General features: G+C 35.4%; 2 protein-coding genes across 2 annotated transcripts in view; one reads left to right on the top strand and one right to left on the bottom strand.

The window, feature by feature from the left end:
- The window catches only part of LOC137646990 (RNA N6-adenosine-methyltransferase mettl16), a 570608-nt gene that overhangs the window by 234555 nt on the left and 321146 nt on the right, over positions 1 to 14907 (top strand). The gene's annotated exons all lie outside the window — the stretch shown is intronic.
- LOC137647331 (uncharacterized) lies at positions 9117 to 10702 on the bottom strand. Its single transcript, XM_068380730.1, has one exon. The coding sequence runs from the start codon at positions 10473 to 10475 to the stop codon at positions 9117 to 9119; it is 1359 nt and encodes a 452-aa protein (XP_068236831.1). The 5' UTR covers positions 10476 to 10702.

The following is a 14907-nucleotide window of genomic DNA, read 5'->3' as shown; positions in this document are numbered from 1 at the left end:
CATACATTAAAGAGGTCTTTTCTGCCATTGTAGCCGAGTTGATAGGTCTACTTAGGCGCATACAGGCTTCGAACTCGAGGCATATCAGGGATTCCGGAAGCCTGGGTAGCCACTCACTGAACTGAATGGAAGCACAGTCAGCGCTTAATTTACCCGATGTGAAGGTCGCCGGGGCGTTAGTCCAGCAATCGTGATCCCCCGGGGACAGGAGGAAAGTCGGATACGTTTCCTTCAGCTGCGGTAACGGCTTGTCCTCGTTTATTGCCTGCTGAGCAAGGTCCGATATCTTAGTGACACACGGAGTAGGGGTTTACTCCTCCACTAGAAACATCGTGTACGGGCTCTTGTGAGGTGTTAACGTAGTGTTAACACACTCCCACTCGTTTAAGGGCCGGACCCAGGTGGACTGAGCCTGCCCCTTTGGGTACATTTTGGTTTCTTTGGGGACCTTGTCAAACCTTACGAGTGTCTCCTCGGTAAGGCATGCGAAACCAGAGAGAGGGAACTGTAGACCCGGCGGGTAGAATTCAAAATCTTCTACAGTCCGGGTGCCAAACCCTTCGATGGTTAACATACCATCTTTGAAGGGAGAGTGCAAGGCCACCTTCCACGGATTGCTTTCGAAGAATTCCGGGAGCTTAGAGGCATCCGGGATGATATATTGTGCTGTTGAGGTAGCCCATAACAAATGAGACCCTGTACGAGGCTATCTGGTTTAGCACTCTCTCTTCCCCCTAAAGGGCAATTATTCCATTCAATTGTCAAGTTCACAGAGGCACCAGGAATCTTCATCATATAATTCCTGGTGACTTGGTATGTGACACGAGGTTTGAGCCAGTGAGCTACAGAGGTCCGTAAATTATATATATATGTATATATATGGATAAATATCAGCACAACATCGTGTTCAAATAGAAATAAATTTCTACCTCATCCATGGGATCGGACGCTGGGCTCTTCTAATGAAGGTCAGGTTGAAACCAACCATGCCACGAGAGGCCATTGCATCAAACTTGAAAGGGCTGCCGGATCGAAGGGAGCCTCCGGGGTCGTAGGTTTCAGGCCGGGCTTCGCTCTCGACCCAAGAGAAGTCTTAACTGGTTTGGTGATTTGGAAGACCTGTGAGTCTTTGGTAGGGGCTGGCAGGTAGCTTTAACTTTAGGGACAAGGACGTGGCCCGACATCAGCCACGTGCTTCCTTGAAAACCCTAAAAGGAAGAGACACAGGGTCTCTTTGCCCTGACACTCCAGGCAAACCCGCCAACCCAGATCTAAAGAGTCGCCAAGGTAGAAGTCATGGAAGACTGCGAGCTCCGAAAGAGGGTATATCGTTACTAATGAACAAGGTAACTCCGTTGGGAATGTAAAATAAATAGATCGAGAATAAATGTTTAAATCGATCAATCACAAAGGAAATAAAATGAAAATCCCAAAAGATTATATCCGAAGTTATAATTATAGATAGTAACGACAGGGGCACCTACAGAGTGTCCCATAGTAGGGTAGTAACCCAAAAAGATCCGGGTGTTCCGAATTCTTAAAATAGACCGGTATGAAACCGGGACAAAAGGCTATGAACAAAATTTCGGACCGGTATTGTAACCGGGGAGAAAACTTTTCATAAATTAACTGACATTGTCAAAATAATTCCATAAAAGGTGAAGATTATCAATGAAATAATATTGTCATAGCGAGAAATATACTATCCCGTCGGTACTGGGGAAGTATAGAATAACATAAAGATACATAAGTATCACATAGCAGGTCAGTAACCTAAAGAGATCCGGATGCTCCGAATTCTTGAATTAGACCAATATGAAATCGGGACAAAAGGCTATGAACAAAATTTCGGATCAGTGCAGTAACCGGGGAAAACTTATCATAAATTAACTGACTTTGTTAAAACAATTCCATAATAAGTTAAGATTATCAATGAAAAAATATTGTCATAGCGAGAAATATACTATCCCGTTGCTACTTGGGAAGTATAGAATAAAATAAAGATACGTGAGTGTCCCATAATAGGTTAGTAACCTAAAAGGATCCGGGTGTTCCGGGTTCTTAAAGTAGACCGATATGAAACCGGGACAAAAGGCTATGAACAACTCTAGGACCGGTTTAGTAACCGGGGAAAAACTTATAAATAAACTGACATTGTTAAAACAATTCCGTAATAAGTGAAGGTTATCAATGAAATAATATTGTCATAGCTTGAAATACACTATCCCGTCGCTACTTGGGAAGTATAGAATAAAATACAGATACATGAGTATCCCATAATAGGTTAATAACCTAAAAAGATCCGGGTGTTCCGGATTCTTAAAATAGACCGATATGAAATCGGGACAAAAGGCTATGAACAAAATTTCGGACCGGTATAGTAACCGGGGAAAAAATTATCAAAAATTAACTGACATTGTTGAAACAATTCCGTAATAAGTTAAGATTATCAATGAAATAATATTGTCATAGCGAGGAATATACCATCCCGTCATTACCAGGGAGGTATAAAATAAAAAAGGGTTTATAATAACATGCTACCTTATAATAACATGTTCCCTATTAAACAATTCCGTAATTAGATATGATCATTCAATGAAATAATGTTGTCATAGTAGGAGATATACTATCCCGTTGTTACTGGGGAAGTATAGGATAAAAATGTTATAATAGCATGTTATAATAACATGCTACCTGTTGGCTCCGGGGAGACAACTATGAGAGACCCCGGGGTCGTAACATGCCTCCGGGGTAGGGGGAGTCAAAGGGGAGGGAGGAAGGGGTTCAATGACTCCCCGCCAGCCACAAGAACCCAAATGAACACCGCCAATAAATAATATAACAACAAATATTCGCTCCTCCGTGATACACCACGAACAAAAGTTTCTACATTATAGTAGAAACTCAAATAATACAGTACATAACGAAACATAACCAATACACAACCAAGTTCCCCCAGCCGACCGATGGCCAGTCAGAGTGGCGGGGAAAAAGGGCTACGACAAGGCATGAGAATGAATGTACTAAACTGAAACCCCGGTGGATGTTCTCGGTACCAACTATAGTGAGTCATAAGGTATCCCAGGAAGGGATGGTGTGAGGGGGGGAGGAGGTGGTGGCAAGGCTGAGGCACGAGAAGGACTCGATCCGTAATGCCAAACCGCCCACGCAACCGGGAGGAATCCCTGAATGGGGATAATGTGGGGGAAAGGAGGCAACGAGAACTAACCAATGAGAGGGCAGGAGGCAATCACGTGGGCATGAGGGAGGACAGGAGTACCAACCTAACCGCTGGAACCACATAAGTAAAACGGAATGATCATAAACGGAATAAGCAATAAAATAGTGTACAATAATGTTAAATGATGTAACACATTGAACTGGTTTGTAGGCATGCGTAACTTAAAATAAAATTAGTAAGAGAAGGACGCAAGGGAATGGTAGGGGGATAATAGCTGGCAGCCCTCCAGAGCGGGAGGAGTCGCGCTGGACAGGGATACCAACATAACATCTACCTCGGGTAGATGCCGAACGGTAGGAAACAAATAAAATAACAACTGCCCCGCGAGAGTCCCACTCAAACTAAGCGATAACTAGACGGTAATCGCAATAATTATTAATAAGATCAATATATAATATCAATAATATAATAATATAAACACTTAATGCGGTAGCGAAACCAACTAGGCCATGCCCGAAGGCAGGCTTGCCAACCGAGTTCAAAACTATGATACGTAGTATATCATCAAAACATCAAAATAATATCCAAAGCACAATGATGCCAAACCCTTCGATGAGGTGTAATCGATGAGAAAAACCTCCAAAATAAGGTTCGAAAAGAAAAACAATCAGTATGGAAGACCAATTGCAATACGTTAAGAACGAGCGAAGGCGGTAGCAAGCCAGCAAGGGAGCCGCAAGCGGTCCGACAAGAGGAAAAAATAAAACCTCGAATAAAATTAAAATTAATGGCAATGCTACCCCCAAAAGCTCAAAACTCATAGATTTGGTACTTAACTTAGATATGGGGACCAGGGAATCCGCCATCGGCAAAAAGAAATGAGATATGAACGAAAAAACCAAAGAGAAAAATATACAAATGTTCATAGAAGATGTGCTATAAAGGAGTGTCGTCACTGGCGTGGGTTGGGTTAGTGGTAGTAGTGTTGATCGGCACCTCGCTGTGGCGGGGATTTTGAAGAGGAGATATCTAAATAGTGCGAGACCTCTGGTTGTGAATTATCACGCCCCAGTATATTATACCGACACCTTATATAGGTGAGCGAGCTGGGTTCAACCTGGCATTCCTATGCTTTTTTTCTCTGGTAATATATAGCAGTTATATTCCTTAGAAATAGTGCTCTGGGAGTATTTCACTGGGCGGCACAGCTCGGAGCCCAGATATATATATATATATATATATATATATATATATATATATATATATATATATATATATATATATATATATATATATATATATATATATATATATATATATATATATATATATATATACTCACATATATATATATATATATATATATATATATATATATATATATATATATATATATATATATATATATATATATATATATATATACTCACATATATATATATATATATATATATATATATATATATATATATATATATATATATATATATATATATATATATATATATATATATATATATATATATATAAATATTATTTATTATTATTACTTGCTAAGCTACAACCCTAGTTGGGAAAGCAGGATGCTATAAGCCCAGGGGCCCCAACAGGGAAAATAGCCCAGTGGGGAAAGGGAACAAGGAAAAAAATATTTTTAAGAACAGTAACATTAAATAAATAATTCCTATATAAATTATAAAAACTTTAACAAAACAAGTGAAAGAGAAATTAGATAGAATAGTATGCCTGAGTGTACCCTTAAGCAAGAGAACTCTAACCCAAGACAGTGGAAGACCATGGTATAGAGGCTATGGCACTAAACAAGACTAGAGAACAATGGTTTGACTTTGGAGTGTCCTTCTCCTAGAAGAGCTGCTTACCATAGTTAAAGGGTCTCTTCTGCCCTCACCAAGAGGAAAATAGCCACTGAACAATTGCAGTAGTTAACCCCTCGGGTGAAGAAGAATTGTTTGGTAATTTCAGTGTTGTCAGGTGTATGAGGACAGAGGTGAATATGTAAAGAATACGCCAGACTATTCTGTGTATGTGTAGGCAAAAGGAAAGTGAACCCTAACCAGAGAGAAGGATCTAATGTAGTACTGCCTCGTCAGTCAAAGGACCCCATAACTCTCCAGTGGTAGTATCTCGACGGGTGGTTGGTACCCTGTCCAACCTACTACCTATATATATATATATATATATATATATATATATATATATATATATATATATATATATATATATGTGTGTGTATATATGTATATGTGTGTATATATATATATATATATATATATATATATATATATATATATATATATATATATATATATATATATATATATATATATATATATATATATATATATATATATATATATATATATATATATATATATATATATACTATATATATATATATATATATATATATATATATATATATATATATATATATATATATATATATATATATATATATATATATATATATATATATATATATATATATATATATATATATATATATATATATATATATATATATATATATATATATATATATATATATATATATATATATATATATATTATATTTATATCTCATCATCATCATCTCCTCCTACGCCTATTGTCGCAAAGGGCCTTGGTTAGATTTCGCCAGTCCTCTCTCTCAGGAGCTTTTAATTCAATACTTCTCCATTCATCATATCCTACTTTGTGCTTTATAGTCCTAAGCCATGTAGGCCTGGGTCTTCCAATTTTTATAGTGGCTTATGGAGCCTAGTTAAACGTTTGGTGAACTAATCTCTCTTGGGGAGGGTGAAGAGCATGCCCAAACCATCTCCATCTACCCCTCATGATCTTATCCACATATGGTACTCGAGTAATCTCTTTTATAATTTCATTTCTAATCCTGTCCTGCCATTTAACTCCCAATATCCTTTTGAAGGCTTTATTCTCAAATCTACCAAATCTATTGGAGATTGTTTCATTGTCATACCATGACTCATGTCAATAGAGTAACACCAATCTCACTTAACTGATATATAGTTTGATTTTTATATGAAATTTTAGGCGATTTGATTTCCAAATTTTACTTAACCTAGCCATTGTCTGATTTGCTTATTTCAATCTTTCACTAAACTCTAATTCTAAAGACCCTGTCTTGGAGATCATTGTTCCTAAATACTTAAATGATTTTGCCTCATGAATCCTTTCTCCTTCCAATGATATTTCATCTTCCATTGCATACTCCGTTCTCATCATCTCTATCTTTCTTATATCTATCTTCAGCCCCACCTCGTGTGATATTTCATGCATTCTGGTAAGCAAGCATTGCAAATCCTGTGTTGTTCTGCTGAGAAGGTCAGCATCATCAGCATACTCTAGGTCTGCTATATCCTATCACCGATCCAGTTCAATCCTTCTCCACCATTTCTTACTGTTCTACAATTTACAAATGTCCATGAGGAGGATAAACAACATAGGTGACAACACATTCCCTTGTAGTACCCCGCTGTTCACTGGAAACTCACTTGATAAGACTCAATTAACATTAACTTTGCACTTGCTATGCATGTCCATGAGGAGGATAAACAACATAGGTGACAACACATTCCCTTGTAGTACCCCGCTGTTTACTGGAAACTCACTTGATAAGACTCAATTAACATTAACTTTGCACTTGCTATGCTCATGAACAGAATTAATCAAATTTACATATTTAAGAGGAATTCCATAATAACGCAGGACTCTCCACAAAATTGGCCGGTGCACACTATCAAAGGCTTTTTCATAGTCCACAAATATCATTAAAAGGGGATTTCTATATTCTACGCATTGCTGTACATGTCTCAAAATGAAAATTTGGTCAGTGCAACTTCTAACTTTTCTAAGTCCTGCTTGTTCATCTCTCAGCTTTTCATCGATCTTTCTCTCCAGTCTCTTAAGAATAAGCATTCTATATATTTTCATAACAACTGACGTAGAAGAAGCATACTATATATTTTGATAACAACTGACGTAAGTGTTATGCCTCTGTAATTATTGCAATCAGTCAGGTCTCCCTTTTTAGCCATTTTCACCAACACTCCTAAATCCCATTCATTAGGTTTTGCCTCTTCATGCCACATTCCAGAAAATAATCTTGTATGAAGTCTTGGAGTCACTTCCTTTACGGCCAGTATCATCTCGGCAGCTATTCCATCGTATCTAGGGACTTTCCATCTCTTTAGTTTTTTGAGGATTGCTTCGACATCAAACACACTGAATTCATTCTTGGGCAAATCAAGGTCTTCCTCAGCTTCAGGTATATCAATCAAATTATTCCATTTATATGTCCTATTCAAAACCTCAATAAAGTGTTCCATCCAACGTTGTCTTTCTTCATTTTCTGTTGCTATAACAGAGCCATCTTTGTTTTTGATTGGTACTTGCTTCTTCTTTGCCCCAGTCGAAATTTCATTAATAATTCTATGAGTAATATTCACACCATAGCCACTTCCTGAATACATAGCTTTGTCGGCCTCATCTGCTTTATTGTTTAAATACTCTCTCCAGTCATTACTAGCTTTTCTTTTGACCTCGCTGACAATACTGGAATACTTAGCATGCTGTACCCTGTAATTTACATTACTTCCTCGAAAACTTTCAACAATCAATTTCTGTCTTTGTCTCCTTTTTATAGTATCCCGAGTATCATTCGATATCCATGGCTTTCTCCTATAGTCTATTTTATTTAGCCGTGCATATTTGCACTTGACTCACAGGGGTGCCCATTTAGCTCGGAAAGGTTCCTGATACCTGATTGGTCGGAAGTATTTTTGTCCGAACACCTTCATTGTTCTCAAATTATTACCAAGTAATGTGAATCGAAACTTATTTACTAACCTATATTTCTCCATCAGATATATGTTTTGTCAATAAACAATGTGAAAGAATAAATATATTATAAAGTATCGTCATGGTAAGTCTAAATTTAATATAATAATGCGCCGAAGTCAACGACAGCAGCTTACTTTCGGATGCACGATTTGTAATTTTGTAATTTTTCACATATTTTAACACAAATTGGGATAACTTACACTCAGCATAAGTTAAACATGTTATTATAAACTTTCTTTGAATACCAGAATACTGTATACCAAAAACATGGAATTAATAAAACCCGATATTTGTGAAAACTTGCGGGGAGGTAAAAGAACAGCCTGCCAGCTTGGCGGGAAAACAATCCCCGCTGACTTTCATAGATGCAGTTTTTTTTTCGTAATATGGTTCGGTCTACTCCTTTCAGTTTAAATAGTATTGCAATTTCTCTCTCCGTAATATTTTGCTCAGTATTTTCCCACATTCCTGTTCCTCACCTAATATCTATCTATTTTCCCCGATATCCCTTCTTTCATATGAGGGATATCCGCACTACGATTCCTTATTTCTTATCATCTGTGGAAAATGTTGGCTGAAGGGAAGCGCGTGCTAGTCTCATTAAAATAGTGTAGAGGCAGGAATAAAAAGAAAGAATACTATGCTTAATTTCATTTGATATAATGTGAGCTACTGAACAGGTTTACAAAATAGGCTATAGGCCTACTTGCTACACAGCATATAATTTATGTTGTTATTACTATTTACATACTGACGTAAGGTACAAAACATATTTTACAATTTGCATATGAAGTTAAAATCATAAACAGAAATATAGATACCATTATTAAGAAAAAATACTACCTAATTATGTCCACCTTATCTAAATCAAAATGAATTTGTTTACAATGTTGAAAGTCAAAATACACACAATAATACTAATATATACAAAACATAAAACAACATTAAATTGTTCTAATATTTATCTAATGGTGGTTAAATAAAAATAACAATAATGAATTAAAGAATGTTATTTATATAATCCCACATATTCAAATGGAACTATTTTTATCTATACACACATTTCATCTTCACTCATGCTTTCATCAGACTCTATATTAATGATGAATTGATCAAGCAAATGGTCAAGAGCCGCATTCTTGGCTCGATAGTCAGTTTCAATTTTCCTCACATGCCTCAAAGCATTTTGCCAGTGGTGTGGGGTTACATGATTAATTGCTTCTTGCGTAATTTTTTCAACATTTTTCAAAGACTGGCTACTATGAGAATTCCCTTTTTTAATTTCTCTTTTTACTTGCGCCCAAATTAGTTCTATTGGGTTGAACATGCAGTGATAGGGTGGCAATCTTAGTACTCTGTGGCCGTGATTAGCAGCTATTTGATCTATTTCATATATTTCTCTTTCCTTATGAAGCTTGCATATCTTGAGCAGTTCTAGTTTTGTAATAGCAGGATCATGATCAATCTTATTTGATTCTAACCACTGAAGTATCTGGCACTTTTTGTTGCTAATTGTTGGAACTTTGTTTAATATTTTAGAGTGATATGGAGCATTATCCATAATGATTAGGGACTGATTATTTATGTTAGGAAGAAGCTGATTTTCAAACCAAAATTTAAATGTTTTACAATCCATGGAGTCATGATAATCCCCCTTTGCTCCATTTTTTGACTTGAACATAAGAAAGGCTCCATCTATAAAACCATGACTACCCCCAGCATGTATCATTATAAACCTTGCTCCTTTCCCAGATTTTAGCTTAGGTCCTACTGTTCCGTCTTCATTTGTCCAACACCGTTCTATGCTAAGATTTTGGTTTACCCAAGTCTCGTCTAGATATACTTCTGGTCTAGGGTTTAGACTTTCTCTGTTTCTTTTTATTTCTCTAAGATATTTATTCCTGGCATTAACAATGTCACTTCTCTCCATTAAGAATTTTCTCCCACTCATAACTTTTCTAAACCTAAATCCCATAATTCTAACTAATTTATATAGAGAACTCCTTGAACCTCTGAAATTTACAGGAGGCTCTTTTATTCTTTCTAACAAGGAGGATATCGTGGGTAGTTCTCCTCTCTCATAAAAAAGGACCTCTCTCTTTATACATTCCCTGTCAAAATTGTCAACCTGATCCACAACTGTAGATGTTCTCTTTTTGGTCTTAGGTGAGCGAAATATACCATCACATAATGTCATATTCAATTGTTTGAGGTGTTGAACCGTTCGCATTGAGACGCCTGTTGCAACTGCGGTGTTTGTTAAAACATCGGTCATCGTCTCATACCATCCTCCCTGAGCAATGAACTTGAAGACACTCATAACCATATTCCGGCTTTGACTGGTGAGCTTGGTGCCTCGGGAGTGTTGAGAGCAGGAGTCTGCAGTACTATGGACAGCGGATGTTGTCATGCTTGCACTGCATGAAGCAAACCCTGTGAATAAAGTCTTACCTTAACATAACTTTTTTACAACTGCACTAAATTTTGCTTAACTCTTTAAGATAAGAAGTACCAGTAAACAGTAGCGGATGCTTGATATAAGTTAGGCTAGGTCTATGTAGGCCTATGATGTATGTATATTCTTTAACTTTTCAAAATATCCGCAGAAACTTGTGTTAACATTATATTAGTCCTGAACAGAACACAGAATGGGAAAATGAAAAGTTTGTTTATTCTGCATTGTCTGCTGTAACTTATATGAAAGAGTTAATTTGTTAATTTCTCCGAAATATAATTTTTTTATTAGTGTGCTCCTACGAAAAGAAGCATGGACATTTTCTTTTTGCAAATATAGCCCTCAAAGTAATCTCAATAACATAACATTGATTTCAACACTTACATAAATTAAGAAGATGATGCAATGACTGTATGAAAGTCAGCGGGGATTGTTTTCCCGCCAAGCTGGCAGGCTGTTCTTTTACCTCCCCGCAAGTTTTCACAAATATCGGGTTTTATTAATTCCATGTTTTTGGTATATTCTGGTATTCAAAGAAAGTTTATAATAACATGTTTAACTTATGCTGAGTGTAATTTATCCCAATTTGTGTTTAAAATATGTGAAAAATTACAAAATTACAAATCGTGCATCCGAAAGTAAGCTGCTGTCGTTGACTTCGGCGCATTATTATATTAAATTTTGACTTACCATGACGATACTTTATAATATATTTATTCTTTCACATTGTTTATTGACAAAACATATATCTGATGGAGAAATATAGGTTCGTAAATAAGTTTCGATTCACATTACTTGGTGATTATTTGAGAACAATGAAGGTGTTCGGACAAAAATACTTCCGACCAATCAGGTATCAGGAACCTTTCCGAGCTGAAAGGGCACCCCTGTGAGTCAAGTGCAAATATGCACGGCTAAATAATATAGACTATAGTAACTGTTTTTCCCAAGACTTCACCACCAACTTACTGATATATATTCTTAATATTGCACCATTCTTCATTAATTATCTGTTTTTTGTCTCTCAAAGTCTCTAAGACTGCAAAATTGATTCCTACACACACATACATACACACACACACACACACACATATATATATATATATATATATATGTATATTTAGATATATATATATATATATATATATGTATATATATGTATATATATATATACACACACATATATATATATATATATATGTATATATACATATTTATATATATATATATATATGTTTGTGTGTATATATATTCATTTATATATATATATTTATATACATATATATATATATAGATATATTATATATATAAATATATATATATATATATATATATTATATGTATAGATATAGATATATGTGTGTATATATATATAATATATATATATGTTTTACATATATATATATATATATATGTATATATATATATATATATATTTAAATATATATATATATATATATATGTATATGTAAGTATATGTATATATATGTATATTTATATATGTATATGTATACTGTATATCTATATTTAAGTTTATATATATTTAAATTTATATATATATGTATATGTACTGTATATATATATATATATATATGTATATTTATATATGTATATGTATACTGTATATATATGTAAATATATGTATATGTATATATGTATATATATATATATATATATACATATATATATATATATATATACAGTATAGATATGTATATATATGCATATGTGTATATATATATATATATAATATATATATATGTATATATATATATATATATATACACACATATATATATAGATATATATATATATATATATACACATATATACATATATATATAAATACAGTATATATATAAATATATATATACACATATATATATATATAAATACAGTATATATATATATATATACATACTGTTTATATACGTATGTATATATATACACACACATATATATATATATATATATATTTACTGTATATATATATATACATATATATATATATATATACAGTGAACCCTCGTTTATCGCGGTAGATAGGTTCCAGTCGCGGCCGCGATAGGTGAAAATCCGCGAAGTAGTGACACCATATTACCTATTTATTCAACATGTATATTCAGACTTTTAAACCTTCCCTTGTACGTAGTACTGTTAACAAACTACCCTTTAATGTACAGAACACTTAATGCATGTACTACAGTACCCTAAACTAAAACAGGCACAAATATTAAAGGTGATTTTATATCATGCATTTCCTAAACATGCTAAAAAGCACGATAAAAAATGGCAACCAATGTTTTGTTTACATTTATCTCTGATCATAATGTAGAAACAAACTGGAGGTAGAGCTTTGCTTATTACCCAGACATATTTCCCATACTTTTCCCTTAGAACTACATCACATCTTCCTACTTTAGATATATATATATATATAGTATATATGTGTGTGTGTGTATATATATATATATTTATATGTATACACATATACATACCTACATATATACATAAATACATGCATACATATATATATATATATATATATATATTACTGTATATATATGGGTTATGGAAAAAATCCGCGAAGTGGTGAATCCGCGATGGTCGAACCGCGAAGTAGCGAGGGTTCACTGTATATATATATATATATATACAAGGCACTTCCCCCAATTTTGGGGGTAGCTGACATCAAACAAACGAAACAAAAAAGGGGACCTCTCCTCTCTACGTTCCTCCCAGCTTGACAAGGGAATCAACCGAGTTCGGCTGGTACTGCTAGTTTGACACAGCCCACCCTCACCCGTTATCCACCACAGATGAAGCTTCATAACGCTGAACCCCCTACGGCTGCTACCTCCGGGTCATCCAAGGCACCGGAGGAAGCAGCAGGGCCTACTGAAACTGCGTCACAATCGCTCGCTATTCATTCCTATTTCTAGCACGCTCTCTTGCCTCTCACATCTATCCTCCTATTAGCCAGAGCTTTCTTCACTTCATCTATCCACCCAAAACTGGCCTTCCTCTTGTACTTCTCCCATCAACTCTTTCATTCATCACCTTCTTTAGCAGACAACCATTTTCCATTCTCCTAAGATGGCCAAACCATCTCAACACATTCATATCCACTCTAGTTGCTCACTCATTTCTTACACCCGTTCTCACTCTTACTACTTCGTTCTTAACCCTATCTACTCGAAATACACCAGCCATACTCCTCAGACACTTCATCTCAATCACATTCAATTTCTGTCTCTCCGTCATTTTCATTCACCACAACTCCGATCCATGCACCACAGTTAGTACAATCACTTTCTCGATACAGAACTCTACATTCATGCCCAACCCTCTATTCTTTACTACTCCCTTAACTGTCGCCAACACTTTGCATCCTTCGTTCACTCTCTGACATGCATCTGCTTCCACTCCACCATTTGCTGCAACAACAGACCCCAAGTACTTAAACTGATCCACCTCCTCAAGTGACTCTCCATTCAACCTGACATTCAACCTCACACCATCTTCCCTTCTCGTACATCTCATACCCTTACTCTTACCCATATTAACTCTCAACTTCCTTCTCTCACACACACTTTCAAATTCAGTCACTAATCGTCCAAGCTTCTCTTCCTCGTCTGCAACCAGTACAGTATCATCTGCAAACAACAACTGATTTATCTCCCATTCATGGTCATTTCGTCTACCAGTTTCTATCCTCATCCAAGCACTCGAGCATTCACCTCTCTCACCACTCCATCAACATACAAGTTAAACAACCACGGCAACATCACACATCCCTGGGTCAGTCCCACTCTCACTGGAAGCCAGTTGCTCACTTCCTTTCCTATCCTAAACACATGCTTTACTATCTTTGTAGAAACTTCTCACTGCTCGCAAAAACCTTCCACCAACTCCATATAACCTCATCACATTCCATATTGCTTCCCTATCAACTCTATCATACGCTTTTTCCAGATCCATAAAGCTACCTACATCCTTACCTTTTGCTAAATATTTCTTTCATATCTGCCTAACTAAAAATCTGATTCATACAACCCCTACCTCTTCTAAAACCACCCTGTACTTCTAAGATTACATTCTCTGTTTTATCCTTAATCTTATTATTCAGTACTCTACCATAAACCTTTCCAACTACACTCAACAAACTAATACCCCTTGAATTACAACACTTGTGCAACATCTCCCTTACCCTTATATAGTTGTACAATACACGCACAAACCCAATCTACTGGTACCATTGACAACACAAAACACATATTAAACAATCTCACCAACCATTCAAGTACAGTCACACCCCCTTCCTTCAACATCTCAGCTCTCACACCATCCATACCAGATGCTTTTTCTACTCTCGTTTCATCTAGTG

The sequence above is a fragment of the Palaemon carinicauda genome, chromosome 9 (genome assembly GCF_036898095.1).
Source record: "Palaemon carinicauda isolate YSFRI2023 chromosome 9, ASM3689809v2, whole genome shotgun sequence".
In the NCBI taxonomy this organism is placed as follows: Eukaryota; Metazoa; Arthropoda; class Malacostraca; order Decapoda; family Palaemonidae; genus Palaemon; species Palaemon carinicauda.
Note: the sequence above shows the minus strand (reverse complement) of the source record. Positions and strands in the feature narration are given on the sequence as shown.

What these genes read in the sequence shown, in the direction of transcription:
- LOC137647331 (XM_068380730.1), bottom strand. Translation starts at nt 10,475, where the DNA reads ATGACAACATCCGCTGTCCATAGTACTGCAGACTCCTGCTCTCAACAC.